General features: G+C 33.1%; 1 protein-coding gene across 1 annotated transcript; it reads right to left on the bottom strand.

Annotated features, from left to right (window-relative positions):
- Positions 1-18,929: 18,929 nt before the first annotated feature.
- LOC107001293 (pentatricopeptide repeat-containing protein At1g04840-like) lies at positions 18,930-19,874 on the bottom strand. The gene has a single exon (XM_015199403.2). The coding sequence runs from the start codon at positions 19,872-19,874 to the stop codon at positions 18,930-18,932; it is 945 nt and encodes a 314-aa protein (XP_015054889.2).
- Positions 19,875-21,442: the final 1,568 nt, after the last annotated feature.

Raw genomic sequence — 21,442 nt, 5'->3', positions numbered from 1 at the left:
ACGAAAACTATGGCGGAGTATTTAGACGAGGTCTCCACCATCATCACAGCCCTCGACACCGTGAACGAAATCATTCCCGAAAAAGATCTCGTCATGTGCGTCGTTCGGGGGCTCCCATCAGCTTACTCCTCCATTAAACAGGCGGTTCGCATCAGTCCAACGCCCGTTGACCTGGCTACTCTCTCCTCGTGGCTAAAAAGTGAAGAAATCAACGTGGATCTGGAGAGCAAACTTCTTCTCCGAGAAGCCGCTGTTATGGAGCCGGCCACCGCCCTCACCGCAAGCCAGAACTATCGCGGGGGGCGTGGTGGCGGCCGGCAGGGGAGCCGCGGCGGCTACGGCAGAAACAGCGGAGGCCGCGGGCGCGGCGGTCGGCAGGGCAGTCGTCCGCCGTACGACGGTCAGCAGCACGGCAGCAACAACAGCCTGCACTCCTTCGGCAGCGGCGGGCAGTCATCTTCCAGCGGCGGGCAGGGCACTTACGAGCGGGATCGTCCAACTTGTCAAATCTGTCAGAAAACAGGACACACCGCTGTTCGTTGCTGGTTTCGGTATGAGGAGAGCCGAAATAGTGATAACCGTGCCAATTATGCATCTCAAGCCGGCCCTTCCTCTGAATGGCTGTTGGATACTGGGGCCAACATGCACGTTACTTCTGATCTATCCAAGCTTAACGCTCCAAATCCATATCATGGCTCCAATGGTATTACTGTTGGCAACGGTGAGTCCCTTAATATTTCTCACACTGGCACGGGTACCATTAAAACCCCCACCGCTATCTTTCACCTAGGTAACCTTACCCACGTCCCTTCTATTAAATCCAATCTCCTTTCAGTTCACCAATTCACAAAAGACAATAATTGCTCACTCTTGTTCACCTCTAATGATTTTCAGATCCTAGACAATACTACCAAGAGGGTGATTTTTCAGGGCCCCTGTGAGCATGGTCTGTACGTTCTTCCTGGCACAAGTTCGTCTGCCCACCCAGTTTCAGAAAGCGTTCCTGTGGCTCCGGTGGCTCTTTCGGCTGATGGCCACAGTCTGTTGTGGCACAGTCGTCTGGGTCACCCGTCTACTCAAATAATAAATTCTTTAATGTCTCAATTAGGTTTTTCTTCCATTCATGTAAACAATTGTGACTCCTGTTCAATTGCTAAATCTCATAAATTACCTTTTACTTTATCTGAGAAGCGTACAACTGCACCTTTTCAACTTATTCATTCTGACCTATGGGGTCCTACTGCTGTTCCTTCATTTGCTGGTTTTCGCTATTATATTTGTTTTGTGGATGATTTTACAAAATACACTTGGTTGTACCCACTAAAACACAAATCACAGGCATACACCACCTTTGTCACTTTTGAAAAAATGGTCAAAACACAATTCAATTCTCATGTTAAACTTTTTCGAAGTGACAATGGAAAGGAATATGTCAATAACATCTTTGGCCAGTTTCTGCAATCCCTGGGAATTATACATCAAACCTCCTGTCCATACACTCCCGAACAGAATGGGGTGGCTGAGCGTAAGCATCGCCATCTCATTGAAACGGTGGTTACTCTTCTACATCAATCTCATCTCCCTGTCTCCTTTTGGGTAGAAGCTCTAGCCACCGCAAACTACCTCATTAACAGAATGCCCAGTCACACTCTCTCCAACAAATCACCCTATCAACTCCTTTACCAAGAACTTCCCAATTATACCAACCTCCGCGTCTTTGGGTGTCTTGCCTACCCTTGGCTACGCCCTCATATTACTCACAAATTACAACCCCGATCCCGTCCTTGTATTTTTTTGGGCTATCATCCTACCTCCAAGGGTTATCGCTGTCTTGACCCACAAACTCATAAAGTCTACATATCTCGTCATGTCAAATTTGTCGAAAATGAGTTTCCCTACGAGTCTATTTCCTCCTCCACAAATACATCATTCATTGGCGTCCTTCCCCTTTTTCCAACATACTCACAGGGTCCCTCACCACCTTCCCCCACACCTCCACCCACTACCCAACCACCCCTCATCACCCCTTCGACCGTCACCCACAATACACCCGCAACCACCACCCACACTCACAACCAACCCGAACCACCCCATACCCACAACATCTCCAGCCCGATCCGTTTTGGGTCCTTCCCGGCCACCCCCGAATCACCACCGCCCGTGCCACCCCCCAATACTCATCCCATGTTAACCCGTGGCAAAGCCGGTATCTTTAAACCCAAAACCTTTCAGGCTACCATACTACCAAATACACCCCTTCCCGATAGTGAACCAACAACCTACTCTGTTGCCTCAAAAAATGCTTATTGGCGTCATGCTATGGATGACGAGTTTAAGGCTTTGACTGATCAGAAAACTTGGGTTCTTGTACCTAAGCCCCATGGGCGGCACCCAGTGGGCTGTAAATGGGTGTACAAAATTAAACACAATGCGGATGGCAGTATTTCCAGGTACAAGGCTCGTTTGGTTGCTAAAGGCTACAATCAGGAGTATGGGCTTGATTACTCCGAGACATTCAGTCCTGTTATTCGGCAGGAAACCATTCGCCTGGTACTGTCACTCGCCGTGCGCAACAATTGGCTCATCAATCAGTTGGATGTTTCCAATGCTTTTCTTCATGGCATGCTTGATGAAACTATCTACATGACGCAACCACCGGGCTATGTTGATCCCCGCTTCCCTCAACATGTTTGCAAACTCCAGAAGTCTCTGTATGGGCTCAAGCAAGCCCCCCGTGCTTGGTACACACGTCTGAAAACGTTCCTCCAGGGACTCGGCTTCACGTGTTGCGTACACGACACGAGTCTGTTTACTCGACATTCAGCACACGGTACAGTCATTCTTCTTGTCTATGTAGATGATATCATTATTACAGGCTCTACTGCAGCTCTCATTCAGGATGTCACTCGAGCTATGCATACTACCTTCAAAATGAAGGACCTTGGCCCGTTACATTATTTTCTGGGAATGGAGGTTTCTCGGACAGGCAGCGGCTTGTTTCTTCATCAGTCAAAATATGCTCGAGATCTGTTGCAGAAAGCTGGACTGGAAAAATGCACCAGTCAACCAACACCGATGGCAGTCTCTTCGTCTACGAATGGAGCCGACACCCCCTTTGCCGATATCACCCACTTCCGCAGCCTCATTGGGGCTCTACAGTATCTGGCCATTACCCGTCCTGACATCCAGTTTGCTGTCAACCGAGTTGCTCAGCGCATGCATCAACCAAGTGAACATGATTACCATTGTCTAAAACGCATTCTCAGGTACATTTTTGGCACTCTTGGTCGTGGTTTACTCATTCGACCCGGGGACTTGGAGCTTCGGGGTTTCTCAGATTCAGATTGGGCGAATGATAAAAATGACAGAAAATCTACATCGGGGTTTCTCGTTTTTTTGGGGCCGAACCTGATCTCCTGGTGTACAAAAAAACAACCCAAGGTCTCTCGGTCCTCGACTGAAGCTGAATACCGCGCCCTTGCTCTTCTTGCTGCTGAGACCATGTGGGTCACATATATTCTTCGCGAACTCCGCGCCACTCACACTGTTCCTGCTCTCTATTGTGACAACAAATCAACCATCTGTGTGGCCAAGAATTCCGTCCTACACACCAGAATGAAGCATGTTGATACCGATTGTCTCTTTGTTCGCGATGAAGTTCAGGCCGGCACCATGACTGTGCAGTATGTACCCACTGAAGAACAACCGGCTGATATTCTCACCAAGCCTCTCCCGAGCCGACAGCACGATTACCTCAGTTCCAAGCTTCCGTTTGCTTCCGCTCAGCTCAGCTTGAGGGGGGATAATAACAGATAGTATTAAATAAATAGTATTAAATAATATTAGTATTTACTGTGTACTAATCCTAGTTCTATTAGGATTAGTACTCCTTAATCCTAGTCCTATTAGGATTAGTACTCCTTCCTATATCTCCTATATATATCTCCCATGTATTCCCTTATTAGGTTAACACTTCAATACAATCAATATTCCTTCAAATTGTGCTACTTTTCCACGTGTCTTCATCAAGAATTGTGTTCTTCTTCATGTGTCTTTATTCAAAGACTCAACAAATATTTATTTTCTCTTCTCAATTCAGCCTTTTGTAGTTTCATTTAATTTTGCACATTTTACTATCTTAATGCGTGTAATAATCTGTCATCTAAATGATTGATGTTAATTCTTTTTTTAGATAGAGTTTATTTTTTAGTGTTGAAGAACATAATTTAAGTGTTCAAGCTCAAATCCATGCTTACATTGAGTGAAATTAAAATTTCTCTATTTTTGCCTTGCTTTAAATTTAATTATAGTTGCATGTGTGTAGTTTTTTTTTAATTTCAGTCTACATCTCACTAATAATTAATTTTATGTTTTATTTAATGTGATTTGCAGGAATCAGGAACGGATTACATTTGTTGCATTCGCAAGCTGATTTTGCGGATCAAAAGTTATCCATCTTATATTGAGATTTTAATCTTTAGCAACGTAATAATTGGATTGATTCTTCTCAATCATGTTCTTATTCTTTTGTTGTTTTAGTTTTTTTTTTAAGTTTTAGAGTTGGTACTTAGTTCTCAATTGTAGGTTGTTTGACTGAAAGTATGATTAATTGCAATTCTTTTTAGTCCTTCACTTTCTTTTATGACTTCCAATTTGAGTGAACTCTTTGACTAACTTGTTAATGGGGTAAATCAATGTTTGAATTTTTAGACCATGTGTTAATTCATAATGGCTAACACCAAGTCTTTTTATGCCTAATCTTTTTCGGATTTGTGCATATAATGAGTGTGAGAAACTCTACGGTTGTGTTAAGTTAATGGAGGGGTATGAGATGCATCTTATTTTAAAATCTCGTGAAGTTAGGATGTGAAGTCAGGAGACTAAGATTAAAATAATAATGAGCTGGTGTGAGTAAAGAAATCATCCTTGTTCGATTAGCAAAGTAATATTCTATCTTTTGAAAGGGAGGAACGACTTGAATGATGAATATACAACTATAGACGATTTATCATTGAGGCTCATAATCTATATCAGATCCTCCATTACTTCTTCACCAATACCTTTTAGCTTTCCTTTAGCTGCTACTTTTTCCCAGTCCACGCCCAATCAGAGGAATGATGAATATACAACTATAGACGATTTATCATTGAGGCTCATAACTCTAACCCTTTTTCTTTTGTTATAGGGATAATGCATAAGTATCCTCTAAACCTATACCCGAAATCTTAGAGACACACTTATATTATATTAAGGTCCTATTACCCTCCTGAACTTATTTTATTAATAATTTTCTATCACTTTTCGCCTTACGTATCACTATCTTGTGGGCCCAATGCTGGTTGACTTTTTTTCAAGCTAGTGTCACGTAGGCCGGAAAGAGATAGAAAATTACTTATAAAATAAGCTCAGGGGGTAATAAGACCTTAATATAATATAAGTGTGTCTCTGAAATTTCGGATATATGTTGAGGGGGTATTTGTGCATTTTCCCTTTCTTATATTGATGAAATAATATTCATGCTAGACAATATTCTCATTATGCACTACTTTATACCATTTTTGATAAAATACCTATAAAAATGATTTAGCTAGCTAACAATGCTATTTCTGCGACTTCACTGTCAGATTGTGAGAGTTTTAGCCAAACAAAACTAGGAAAAGAAAGAGAAGAAGAGAATTAAGTGTTGTTACTACTACTCTGCTAGAATGCGTAAGAGTTTTAGTCAAACTAACGAGAAGAAGAGAATCTAATCGGCATATTAGCAACAACCATCTCCTAATCATACAAGTTAGAATCTACATTTTTATTTCCTGACAAGTTTCAACTTGATCAAATGCATCTACTTGTTGTCCAACTCAAATTGAAATAATCAAAGTACATTTTTTATGTTTTCCTATCATCTTTGTTTGTGTTATGTGCTATGATTTTATTTCCTTTTCTTATTTGTAGCAAATGGTATGAGAAACTTTTATTTATTACTCTTTTTCCCCTTTGAAGGATAGTTAAGTGTTTCAACAAGGAATCGTTTAGCGAATAGAAATGAAAATGGTGATAGGCTGATGTTATATCACTTTAAGATTGTAAGCGTTTCATTTGTTTGATTTCGCGAGATGTACAAGTTCAATGTTGTTATCATCATTTTCTATTTGAATTTTCTTTTCTGTTGATATTGTTGAGGAGCGGATCAATCATATTAGTGGCCTAAGGCAAAAATCAAACGGGGCTTTAAACGTGAATTATTAATAAAAATTATGTAATTGATTTCTTCTAGTTTTCAATTGATAATATAATCATTCTTATTTTAAATTATTTTTCATGAGATATAGTACTCCAAATATGTCAAATTTGTTCTAATAATTCCTTCATTTTCATGAAAAGATTACTTTTTTCTACAAATAGTATTCAATATTTGTTAAAAAATAATAACTTATAACCTATTATTATTAAAAATGAGGCCCCTTAAATTTGGGGGCCTAAGGCACGTGTCTTTTTTTAACACTGTCGAGTCACCCCTGATATTGTTATTAATATCTTCCTCTGCCTAAAAATTTACTTAATCAAATATTCTTTCCCCTTTCATGGGATGGCTGATTATATAGTGACCAACACTTAGTTTTTGTTTTTTTGGCCTAAGAATAAGATATGATCATGTTAATTCACATATCGTCCAATGCAAGTTTGTTTTGGCCTAAGAAGAAGATTTGGTCATGTTAATTCACATATTGTCCAATGCAAGTACATATTCTCAACTTCCTACAGGAGAATAGGAACTCAAAATTGTACAAGAGGAGCATGAATAAGAAATACCTTGTGGACGTCAAACTGAAGATTGCCACAACTAGCTTAATGCATCAATAGTGGATCAAATTTCAAATATAATTTAACACGCTGACAACCAGGAGAAACTACATTTAATTCTTCTTGTTCGATATGAAAGATTAGTGTGTCATTCTCACGAGATCCACTTTGTAGTGAACGACTCAATATGATGGACATACGGAGCTTTAGCATTGTCAAATGTTCTTGGAGTGAAACTTTTTCTTTTTACAAAGGTGGTGCATTTTTCAATTCAATATATGTTTTAGAGAAGAACACAAACTGATATATATACTCCAAATAGAGAGCAAGAGGTGGGTTTAAATTTAGAGAATTACAGGAGATGGACTTCACTTCTGTTGGAAAGGTACCATGCCTGTTAGATTCATCAATCGAAGAAAGAGTTTGATATATTTTGATATGTCTATTATTCTTTTAATTCAAAGAATCATCCTCTGTGTACATATCCTTTAGGGGGCTGTGTTTAAATTTTAAACATTACATTTATTATTTAAAAATGTGAGGGTTGTGCTTGCAATGCAATAGCATAATTGCTTAAGTAGTGCAATCACAAATGTAATGTTTAGAATTTAAACATCACATGTGTTTATATTGTCAATTGTTTTTAATCAAATTCTCGCCTTATCAATATTAGTGAAATATATGTTGGGCCCGTGCGCGCACAGACAATCAAAGTATAAGTGTATAGTTAAAAAATTGATAATAGATTGGAGGATCATTTAGCCATTTTCTCAAAACAAAAAAGGTTGAAAATGTTGCACTTACCAAGAATCAAACTCGGGTCATTCAGCTTAACGATGAACCACACTGCTCTTCAGTTAATAAGGAGGTTCATTTTATTATCTATACACTTAAAACAAGAAGTTTACCTTATATATACTGAGTAATTTTTCGATAAGGAGGTTCGGGTGAACCCCCTAAGATCCATGTAGGTCCACCCCTGTATACATTATTGATACATAGGTTGGAAGAGAGTATCAAACAAGCAAAACTGGAGCCGAAAATTACACGATATAGACAGGTCAAATTCTGATTTAAGGTTTAAATAATTAATGTTGAACAGCCTTGACATAAACTCTTGCATGACACGGTGGTAAAGCTTGCTCATTTCCACCCTTGGTGAACAGGTTTGAATCCCACGAAGCGCACAAGTTTTTATTTTGAGAGCAGAACACAAACTCACACATCATTATCATGTTCCTCAAAACAAAAAAGACAATATTTTACATTAAAAAATTTGTGTTTATATATGTTAACAACTTTAAACCCAAAACTAAAATTAATACATGTGCTTTATCTTTTTCTTTTCTAAGAAAAAAACTTTTTCTACTGGTGTGATTTATGTTTTGTAAAGTTAGACGCATTTGTTCTATCAATATTTCACTTTAAAAACAATAATCATACATTTTTATCATATAAAATCAATGCATCGAAAAGAAGAAAAGAAATCAATTGTTTATATTTGATACTGACAAATGTTGAGATTGTTCATGATAGAATCACTAGGTTAAATAAAAAATATTCAACTCACTTATTAAAAAAAAATCTTGAACACCTTTAATAAAAATTTTGGCTCTTTCACTGCGAATAAGGTACTAATAATACAAAAGGCTAAAACATATTATTATTTTTCAGATACACTCTACCAAAAAAACCTTCAATGTAAACAAATTCACTTGAATGAAGTTAATTTAATTTACCTTTGTTTTTTTCAAGAATTTGGGGTGATACGTACAATGTTTCTATAACTATAGGCATTTAGTTTGCTTGCATTATTTCTGTGAGAAGTGAGAACAACAATAATGGAGTCAGATGTTTTCTTTGATGACTCGACGACGACGAAACAATTGGATTGACAGCCTGTTTTAATTGTCACGTTAAATTTTTTAAAAGTAAATTTAACTCATTTTTAAAGTTAAATTAAATTACATTAATTCGATATTTAAATAAAAAATTTATACATTGAAAAACTATAATAAAAAAAGTATTATAAATTGTCTTTTGTTGCAGATCAATATGATTAAAAAAATACATAAAAAAATGTTATCAAAAATTCTTATAGTTTGACTCTAAAAAAGAAAATAATGTCAATTAAAAGTGAACGGAGGTAATAATTGTTGGAATATATATATATATATATATATATATGCACAGCAGAAGCATAATTGGATCTTTACTGCTTATATAAATAATAGATAACTAATACCGTTTATGCTAGAACACATAATCATGCTAGAACGCATAAACATGCTGAAATTTAATTCGATAAATACGTCTTAAAGCGTGAACAAATACCTTCAACCGAATCTACAAGATAGACGGACCTTCAAACGAATCTACAAGATAAACAATAGCTATGGTCATCTACGGTAATCCCAAGTCACATCCAAACTCTCTCAATACTTGGGTGGGCAAGTATCGAATAGAAAACTAATAATCATCTCTTTTTTCTAGGTTAGGAGAATCCCTATATATAGAGATTTCTTCATAATCCAAAAAGAACTAGAAAACCTAATTTTTCTAAAAGACTAGAAAAACCCATATTATTCTTCCTTTTTGCATAGAAATAAGATTCTGAGTTCTAGTTAAATATGGGCACTATAGGGACCATAGAATTAATTACCGAGGCTTCCTATTATGGAAATAATTTCAAATAATTAATTTGAATTATTCTTACCATAATAAATTACAAATCATTCCACTAGAAATTCGTAATTGCACTCCTCTATTTTGTAATTCCCCATTAAACACTTATGTAATTCTCCATGTTAAGATTTCAGATACTAATCAATAAATTAAATTACTGACGAATTTAACTTAATGATTAATTTTCTTTAGAGCACTACTTAACTTATTTCATGTGTCGGATTCATAAATCCAATTGCAAAATTTGACACGATGAAAACTTATAAGTTTTTCAAAAAAGGCATATCAATCATTCTCTATAACGGGACATGGATTTCATCAACTAACTTATTATTTCACCAATATATATTATTATCATCCAACTTACCAAGCATATTGACCCATCTTAGAATCTCATCTTTTAATAAATCAAAACGATAGTTAATATATACAGATCATAATAGTTATATCAGGATTAAGAATAAGTACATTTAATAGTTTAGAGAATTTGTTTTTGTTAGTTAGTCTAAAACAAGTATCTCTAATCGGTCCTGTTCAATACATACAAAATGTACTAGTACAAGAAGTTGGAACTATACCGTTCCCATAATCAGGACAACTTACATATAATCTTGTGCTACAATCGTACCCGATGACATTGTCCAATTTACATCCTAGATTGTGAACAAAAAACTTTATACGTATAAGAATCGATGATTTAATCCTCTGTGTATAAGCTAAAACTCTACACACCAAATCATCTACTATATAAGTTAAATAGACACCATAAACAAATACATGATCTACTGAAATTGAGCAAATGTTTATTCTCTAAGAAATATTATTTCTTAACATATGGTTAATAGTATACATCCCAACAATCTCCCACTTAGACTTTTAACTATCACAAGTTATAATGTACAATATTTAAATGCATGGTTAATAGTATATACCTAACAATCTCCGACTTAGATATTTAATCTTGAAAATTGTTAGAATACTATGTCTAAACACATGATTAATAGTATATGCCCTAACAATCTCCCACTTAGACTCTTAACTATGCATTTACAACTTTCATAGGCATTCCTTTATTTCTTATCGAAAGAAAATTTATCAAGCTATTTTCTTGTGCAATTTTATCTAGTAGTGCTTCGTCGTAACAAATCGATTTTATACTAGATCTTGAGAGACCTTATCATGAAACCCTCCAAGAGTATACTTCTTTTCAGGAGCTCTATCATAGGTTCTCTCAAACATACAAACAAATCAATCTTTGTTATGATTCTCCCACTACGACTAAGTACTACTATTATAATTACACTTTCATGTTCTTGAGTTTTAATATCATCTTCAAAATCTTTCGATATTGAAATATTAACAACTTTTCATGAAGTGTTCTTTTAATATGCTCAACATCACTCCCACTACTTGAGATAGTAGTTTTCTTATATCTAATAACGTTTCTCCCACTACTTAAATGCAATGGAACGTCAATTCTGACATACCCATTAGATGTTCTTGAGCGCCTGAATTTATAATTGACTTATTTGTTATTTGTTTGTTCAATTACTGTAAAACTAGTTTACTTCTACGAACATGGTTTACTAAATGATCCTTTTAAAAAATATCAGACAGTTAAGTTAACAATTGCCATATTTTCTTTAGGACACTATAATAAACCTCTATCAGTCTTTAGGATATCCAATTAACACACATTCTGTTCTTAATTTCAATTTTCTTATCCTCCCACTCAGCACATGTGCTGGACATTCCTATATCTGAACATGTTACAAATTAGACTTACGTCAAATCCAACTAGTTCTATAGTTGTTTAGGTATTGATCTGAAAGAAATTGAATTATGAATGTGATATGTAGTTATTAGATACTATTCCAAAAGAAACAAAATAACAAATAATAAGTCAATAATTAATCTTATCATCTTCATAAGAGTACTTCTTTTATCTTCTACACCAATCTATTATAGAGCGTCTGGTATAGACAATTGAAAAATGCAATTATTCTATAAGATAAGTGATTCATGAGCTCTGCAAAGAGGTTTACGTTACTAATCAAAATATATATTCATATCATGAGTAACCGTTTGTGGAAATCTTAGAATACTCAAAGTCACCTCTTGCCTGAATGTTTATTTACCTCACAAATCAAGATAGAATAATTCTAACTTATCACTACCATCTTTTCCTTTTTAAGAGGAAAGGTCTCTTAGGTTATTTTTTTCCTTATAAACAGAACTCACATGTTGGTAGTAACTTCACTTTTAATGAACCGTTATGTCCATCCATCAACCAACCTCGAAGTTCTATTCCAAATAAGTAACTTAGACTTAGTGTACAATGTTTCATTTAATTTAAAAGATACTTTTTCTTATGAGACAGATTAATAAAATTTAATTTATGAGAGATAATACTAATAAAAAAATCATGCATCAACATACCACAAGAAATAAAGTATTTATCAAACTCATGATAGGAGAGTTACAAATAAATATATTAAATACTCATCTCTTATCTAGTTAGAAACTGAAAGTATTTTTTTCTAAAAACATAAAGTACATGTACAATGCATTCTTTGAATTAGTATCTTATTTCTACCAAAAGAAAATCTTAAGTAGTTCTAAGTGGGTGCGTAAAATCTATTGAGAATATGAGACACAATACTTCCAATAGATCATAATATTTTGAATAGTTCCAAATAACAAAATTTAGGGCTCATTAATACATATATATTCATGCATCTCGAATAGACAATCGTTGAGAGTTGGAGAACTACTCATGCAATATACATGTACAATGACTGAGTTTTCACTCCATAAACTTATATAGACCTAACTCAGTTGGAGAGTCTACTGTTAGTTTAAGTCAAATGAAAATCCTCTAGCTACATTGATCCAATCTTATATTAATCAGTTTAGGAGAGTTAATATAGATTATCAAAACTAGACGTTTAAATACATAGTGACTTGTATTAATTTCATTCGATGGGGAGGAAGGTCTAAGCCAACACATAAAACTAATAATTCACTACTATTTAATCAAATATGACCAAAAACTCATATAACGATCCAAAAAAAATTAATTTCTACTAGGTCGTTCTTATGAATTTACCAAATTTTAGATCAATCAGAGTTTTTTTTTTTCGAATTCCAAAACTATGATCAATTTGATTGAAAACATTATTTGGCCAAAATAGAATTTAAAAATTTTTCCGTTCAGCAATTCTCATCATATATCATCATTTTGTGAAATAGATACATGAATCAAGAATAAAGAACGAAATTCTAAAATTTCAAAAGAAATCATTTTTATGTATACGATGAACATTAAAATTCAAAACACGCCTTATAAAAATTAATGCATTTTGAACAATAAATTTTGATGAAAAAATGACTATTCACGCAACATATATATATATAGTGTCAGATATTCACTTCAACAAATTTAGAACAAAAAAAGCCAACTCAGATGGAGAGTATATGTTACTTTAAGTCAAGTGAATATCATTATCCCTAGATCTATTAATCCAATCAAATATTGCTCAGTTTAGTAGAGTCAATACAGATAATCAAAACTAGAGATTAAACTTTAATGACTTGTATTAATTTCATCCGTTATGGACGAAGGTCTAAGCCAACACATGAACTTAATACTTCACTAAAATTTAGTCATCAAGACCATAGAGAACAAACTCTATCACCACTATATCATATGGTCGAGTAATTTTTCGGTAAAATTAATTTTTCAAGATACAAAAATTATCTAATGACATCATCTGAACGATCTCAAATTACCAAATCATTGCATAACAATGAGTATTTTAAATTTGATTGTTTCTAATGAAACTATCGAATTTCTGATCTATCGGAGTTCAAAATAATATTTATCTCCAAAGCTATGATCAAATTCAGATTCAAATAATTTGAGAAAAACTGAACAGATCTACATTCTTATCATATATCAATTTATGTTAACTCATAACGTATAATCATGTACCACATATTAACATAAATAAAATCAATATAAAGGATGTGATTCATACTAAATCACATTTAATTTTAAAGAAACAATTTTAAAATCATTTTAACGACCTCAAAAAAATATAACCACATAGCAATGAGTACTTCTTATTAGGCTGTTATCAATGAACTTACTAGATCTCAGGTCAATTGGAATCTTTATAGAATTTTTGTTTCCAAAACTATGACCAAATTCAAATTCAAGTGATTTAAGCATCTTTAGGAATTAAAACAACATGACCTACATTCTTATCATATATCTATTTTCGTTAAATAACTATGTACAATCATGTTTCAAATTTAACATAAACACAATTGATATAAAGAATGATCTTATCAAATACAAATCAAATTTTAATCCAACAAACTACCTAAACCCATCTAAACGATTTTCATTAGAACCATCAGATTTCAAGTCAATCAAAGATTATAAAATTCATGACCACTTAATCTATGTCCAAATTTGAAAAATTAATCGTTTAGGCATAGTTTTAGATTAAAATAACTTGATTCAAATTTTCATTCTCTTTTAATAATTATTTCATGAGCATAAGACGTACTTTGTGTTCTTTCTTTGTCTAAGACACACAACACCTTCTTGTATCAAATTGTCCTCTCGATTAATAAATCTGAGAATTTAAGATACTATTTTTTCTCCTTTTCAGATCGGTGAAAACCTTCAATATCTTTTCTCATGAATTAATTAAGTGTTACTAGAATATCAAAGTAGATCTCCATTCGAATAATAAATATTCACCACTTGTATTCACTTAGAACAATTTATCTATGATGCATTGAAAATATTTTAATGAATCAAATAAATAGAACACATTAATTAATGAACTTATCTATTAATCATAATTCTCAATTCATATATTAATATAATCTCTCACATATATAAAACTTTTTAAGAATTTTATAGATTTCAAATATATAAACCACATTAATGATAACTATTTATTAATCACAAAATTCTCAATTTTATAATATGTGTAAGAATAATGCTCAAATAATTATTCAACTACAAGAGAAGAAATACTAAATATTTTATGAATCAAATAAATAGAACACATTAATTAATGAACTTATTTATTAATCATAATTCTCAATTCATATATTAATATAATCTCTCACATATATAAAACTTTTTAAGAATTTTATAGATTTCAAATAAATAAACCACATTAATGATAACTATTTATTAATCATAAAATTCTCAATTTATAATATGTGTAAGAATAATGCTCAAATAATTATTCAACTACAAGAGAAGAAATACTAAATATTTTATGATTTACGAATCACATTAGAGCAAAGATGCCTATTGAACTAATCATAAATGCTTATATAATAACATCATTTTAACAATGTCTCTTGCTGCCTTCTACACTTGAAATTCAAGAACAAAAGTATAACACTGGCAAAAATTATACGTATAGCAATGAATGGTTCTTAGGGAAAAAAAAAACAATACCCACTTAATGTTTCATACACAAAATCTTTTTGAACAAATCCAGTGGACCTCTTTGACCTAATTTCAAACCATTCCTAAGCCATATTTGCTATAATTCAACGCAAGTCGGGTGCACAAATCAACTTTTAACTTTAAATCAATCACCGACGCCAAGAAATTCAACAATATGCGTACTTGTTTTAAAAGAAACTTTAAAGAAGAGATCTTGATTTCTCTTCAAATATCCCAATGACTTTATCGTCGTAGTCGTCAAAAATTCAAACTAACCCCTCTTTTCCTTCTTTTTTTTCCAGCAATCATATATAAAATCACATATATGTATTTTCTTTAGATTATCTATTTAGACGCAAGCAAAACTCTTGATGCCAATTGTTGGAATATATATATATATATATATGCACAGTGGAAGCATAATTGAATCTTTACTACTTATATAAATAATAGATAACTAATACCGTTTATGGTAGACACATAATCATGGTAGAACACATAAACATGCTGAAATTTAATTCGATAAATACCTCTTGAAGAGTGAACAGATAAATTCAAGCGAATCTACAAGATAGACAGACCTTCAAGCGAATCTACAAAATAAACTATAGCTATGGTCTTCTACCTTGATCCCAAGTCACATTCAAACTCTCTCAATACTTGGGCGGACAACTATCGAATAGAAAACTAATCATCTCTTTTTTCTAGGTTAGGAAAATCCCTATATATAGAGATTTCTTCCTATTCTAAAAAGGACTAGAAAATCAGTTTTTCTAGAAGACTAGAAAAATCCATATTATTCTTCCTTTTTGCATAAACATTAGATTCTGGGTTCTAATTAAATATGGGCACTATAGGGACCACATAATTAATTACCGAGGCTTCCGATTATGGAAATGATTCTAAATAATTAATTTAAATTATTCTTACCATAATAAATTACAAATCATTCCACTAGAAATTCGTAATTGCACTCCTCTATTTTGTAATTCCCCATTAAACACTTATGTAATTCCCCATGTTAAGATTTCAGATACTAATCAATAAATTAAATTACTGACGAATTTAACTTAATGATTAATTTCCTTTAGAGCACTACTTAACTTATTTCATGTGTCGGATTCATAAATCCACTTGTAAGATTTGACACGATGAAAACTTATAAGTTTCTCAAAAAGGCATATCAATCATTCTCTATAACGAGACATGGATTCCATCAACTAACTTATTATTTCACCAATATATATTATTATCATCCATCTTACCAGGCATATTGACTCATCTCAGAATCTCACCTTTTAATAAATCAAAACGATAATTAATATATACAGATCATAATAGTTATATCAAGATTAAGAATATAAGTACATTTAATAGTTTAGAGAATTTGTTTTTGTTAGTCAGTCTAAAACAAGTATCTCTACTCGGTCCCGTTCAATACATACAAAATATTCACAAGAAGTTGGAAGTATACTATTCTCATAATCAGGACAAATTACATATAATCTTGTACTACAATCGTACCCGATGGCATTGTCCAATTTTCATCCTAGATTGTGAACAAAAAATTTTATACTTATAAGAATCGATAATTTAATCCTCTGTGTATAAACTAAACTCTACACACTAAATCATCTACTATATAAGTAAATAGACACCATAAACAAATATATAATCTATTAAAATTGAGCAAATGTTAATTCTCTAAGAAATATTATTTCTTAACATATGGTTAATAATATACATTCCAACAATAATTTCCATGTAGAGCAGTACCCTAGCAGCTATAAATATCAAATAAGAATAATTATTTTTTTGATCAATGTTGTATTATACATAAGACTTATTAGTGATCAAATATTTACAAACAATATATTCATAAAATAATTATATTAATGGATTATTGCATTTTTTTTGTTAATATATTAACTTGTTCGAAACACTCAATAAAGGATATCAGAGTTATATTGTTTAATTTTGAATTATTCCAATAAGACTAAAATGTCAATATTTTTCTGATTTATCTGAAACTTGATTTCCTCTCAAACAAAAAACTCAATAATGAAAAAAAGAAGTTTTTTCAAGAATAAAAAAAATCATACTGTAGTATAAAAAAAGATTTTTTATTCATTTACTTGTCAGAAGATCATCCAACGTGACATTTTTGAGTTGTTAGGATGTTGCCTTATTCATATTACTAGGCAAGAGTTGCCCGTGCAAGCACGGGCCCAATGTTTCTAAATTGTGTGAGTCGAATGTAAGAAAAGTGTATACATAGAGTCATTCTACAATATTTACATAATGCCGCAGTGTATTTACATAATGTTGCATTTCAATAGTGTTAGTCAGCGCCAGATAGAAAGTCTCTGTGAAATAAAAGGAAAAATGAATTTAGTATGTCGTTATGCGGAGGAGTAAATGAGAAGTATAGTACTGGATTATTTAAGAATTTGTGATTGATTGCAAGATCTAAATACCTGTTGATTTCCAAGAAGTAGGCAACAAAGTCCACGCTATCAACAACAAAATTGTATGCCATCAACAATTGTAGTAGTTGAGTTAGACAAAAAAGTGTTGCCAACCATATTGCAAAATATTGGTATATACTACACAGATAACAAAAGGAGAAAACATTGTTGTAGAACAAATAAAGTGTTGACAAAATATATGATTATTTAGCTAGGAATAAGGTGAGTATCATTGCACGTTGCTATATTAATATACAATCATTAGTTCAAAATCGATACCTGCGTGACGCTTATGTTTTGATGCGACACCCATGTTGTATTCTCCAAAATAGCATAATACGCAATCATTGACATTTTTGAAGAGTATGAGATTGTGCCCCTGACATAATTGTAACCTTTCAAAAAGAAGCATTCACAAGTTCCCTAGATTTGTTCTACTAATACCTCTTTCAGTTATGTCAAAAACAAATTACTTTTATCTGTCAAATGAAATAATGCTTCTTACAGAATACAACTATCCATCTTGAATTTCTTTAAGTTGGCTTCCATTATTAGTTTTCTAGAGTTAACATCATCAAATTCTAAAGCAAAAAGAAACATATGGACATTTCTTTCGACATCAAATTTTTAAATATTTACCTGCACACCATTTAACTAAACTCAATTCATTTCATTATTTTATAAATGGACAATAGCTCTTCAAAATCACAGCAACAAACAGTCTCAAGCTAATAATAACAAGGCATGCCCTAGCTCAATAACCATTTCCAACAACAACAAAAGAAGAACCCCTCTCCGTCTAACCTCATTACCTGATAATATATATATTAATCTTCAAGGAAAACCAATTGAAAAATGCAATTAAAATTTGCAATCATAACAAAACAATGGATTTTCTTCAATGTGAGTTCAAAATTATCACAGCGAATGCTAGCGTCACTTATAGAGGTATTAACTTTAGATATTGAGAAAAAACATCTAATAATAAACCTTAACTTCATCCAGCACCTAGTCTCCTCCTCATCCCCTTCTTTTTTCTTCCTTCCCTTTGATTTCTTACATCCCAAGATAACCCTTTTACCCCATCACCACCTAATTCCATAGTTTATCAATATTAAGAATCAAACTCAAAAATTATCAACCTTCACCCCCACCCCTCCAAGATACCAACTTCAAATCAACCCCTTTACCTTTGATTTCTTACATCCCAAGATAACCCCTTTACCCCATCACCACCTAATTCCATAGTTTATCAATACTAAGAATCAAACTCAAAAATCATCAAACTTCACCCCCACCCCTCCAAGATACCAACTTCAAATCAACCCCTTCACACAAACCACCAAAATTTGTTTTTTTCCCCAAATCATTAAGTTACAGCTAAACAACTGTACCAAAATTGACTAATTAGCACAAACATTACCTAATGAAGATCCTTTTGCAAACCTTTGAAACTTACTACTAAAAAGCTTCTTTAAGGCTATATCAAGTAAAAATTAATTTAAATGAGAATAAAACAACACAAGAGCTTCATTTGCAAGACCATTCATCGCTAGTCCAACGATCATGTTACTCCAAGCCAACACTGATTTTCTTCTTCGTATCGTGTAAAATACTGTAAGAGCTTTCTCAGGATCACCACACTTGCTGTACATATCCAATAAAGCTACCTCGACTTCTTCCTCCTTTACGTTCTGTTTCTCCATGAACGAGTGGATAGCTTCACCGATATGCAGTACACCTGCATATCCACAAACTGAAAACAACCCAACAAACGTTATACGATCAGGTCTCAATCCAAACCCCAGCATTTCTCTTAACAACTCTAAGGACTTCATATACATCTTGTTCTGAGTATAACCAAGAATCATAGAGTTCCATGAGACTAAATCTCGATCTGGCATTGCTCGAAAGATAGCCTCTGCTGAACTCATATCACCTGCCTCAGAATACCCGCTGAGCATGACATTCCAAGCAGTAGTATCCTTAGGCATTAGATTGAAAACAACCACAGCTCTTTGTAGTTCACCCTTTTGTATAAAACCATCAAGAAGTGAAGTCCATGAGAAAACCGTCTTCATCTTCATCGTATCAAACAACTTCTCAGCTGACTCCATATCTCCAAACTTATAATACATATCAATCAACCCATTTCCAAGATTTTCACTCATATGTATCCCTCTCTTCATAATATACAAATGTATCAACTTACCTAAACCAAAATCTCCCATTTTCAAAGAAAACAAAACAAGTACAAGAAGTGTAACCGCGTTAGGCTCAACCCCGTTCAAACACATCTGGTTAACAGCAGCCAAAACCTCATCAAAACAACCATTTTTAACAAAATCATCAATAACCACATTCCATGAAACTACATCTGGTTCAGGCATTTCATCAAACAGATACATGATCTCGACGAAAAACCCAAACTTTGCATACATATGTAAAAGTGAATTTGCTATATGAAGGTCCAAAACATGGCCAAATTTTATCACAACTGATTTAGAGAGAAGATTATTTCAGTACTAACATCTTGTAGTCACTAATTATATTGCTCGTAAAAAGCACAATGCGTTAGAAATGTCCCATGTCTTTGACATTCCAGAAACAAATTGAACTCCTATTCTTAGATACTCATCTATAGTCAATAAAAGGCAAAATTATGTGTATCACGAGCACACCCTTTTGACGAAAACATTAGTATCCTTAACAAAAGCTATCAGATTAGCGAACGACGTGAAGTATGAAAAATGGAAATAAGAAATTTCCTTCGGATGCTTGAATGGAAGTACAAAGGGCTTATACTTCCCTGTCAAATTCCCTTTCGTGTATGTTGTTCCGTGTGTTGCCATCATGAATAAGGGTTGAGGTTCATCTGAATGTTGATGGATTTCAATGTTGAGCTTATTAGGAAAGTAACTACATTTTCTATATTCATTCTTCATTGGAATTTAGTTTGATGCCATCTTTCTGTTCAGTATTCGCATAAATACAACATCACTATTTATTCAAACATTAGGCATAATTTAAATTCTAAAGGTTAGAAGACTTATCTTAGATCTATTGATAGACCAGTAGGTTAATCCGAGTATAAGTAAATGAAAATCCTTAAATTCCAAGCTAAATCCACAAGATCCCTGAAAATTGATTCCGATGAGAAACTCATACATGAATAGAGGAAATTCAAAAGAATTCCGATAAAGAAACCCACAAAGTTAATTTCGACGGGAAAAAGATCAAATTAATTACTGCATGTGATAAAATACAACAAAAAATTGAATCTGAACAATTTTTTGACAATCCAAAGTAGAACATGAAAAGCATAATCACTCAACCAAAATTGAAAACATAACTATTGAAATTATTGGTACTTCCAAATACAAGGATAATTCAACATCAATAACAAACCCAAATGAAAAAAATAAACAAACATTCACACACACCCAGATCAATTTGGAACTTCAACTTTAACGAAAAGGAAAATGGCACAAAAAAAAACTCAATTGAAATATGAAAGAACCTTACATGGAGAATGCTGAAGAGAAAGAACTGAATTTGTGCACAGAAGGTGGAGTATGAATGAAGATTACAAACAACATAATTGTATACATTGATAACATACAAGAAAGACACGTAGGGAACTGAAAAGACAAATTGATGGCATGGGAAGAAGACACGTAGTCACAATAGAGAATGAGAAAGACAAAAATACCCTGAGAGCAATGAAACAGGCATGTTGAAACAAGCCTTTTCTAATATAAGAGTAATATGCTAGAATTTTTGAATTTATGTCAAATTTCTCTAACATTTTCTTTAAAATATTAATTCCTAATCAACCCTATAAATCATTATATTGAAAGATAGGTAACAATTAGGGGTGTTCGTGGTTCGGTTTGAATCGGTTATTGATTAAAATTAAAATTAAACCAATCTAATCGGTTTTTTAAATTTCTAAAATTAACCCAAACCAAATGAAAAAAATAACCATCGATTTGGTTATTGAAGGTTT

This window comes from Solanum pennellii, chromosome 10 (genome assembly GCF_001406875.1).
Source record: "Solanum pennellii chromosome 10, SPENNV200".
Taxonomy (NCBI): Eukaryota; Viridiplantae; Streptophyta; class Magnoliopsida; order Solanales; family Solanaceae; genus Solanum; species Solanum pennellii.
The sequence above is the reverse complement of the archived record's forward strand: the minus strand, read 5'-3'. Positions and strand labels throughout refer to the sequence as shown.

What these genes read in the sequence shown, in the direction of transcription:
- LOC107001293 (XM_015199403.2), bottom strand. Translation starts at nt 19,874, where the DNA reads ATGTATGCAAAGTTTGGGTTTTTCGTCGAGATCATGTATCTGTTTGAT.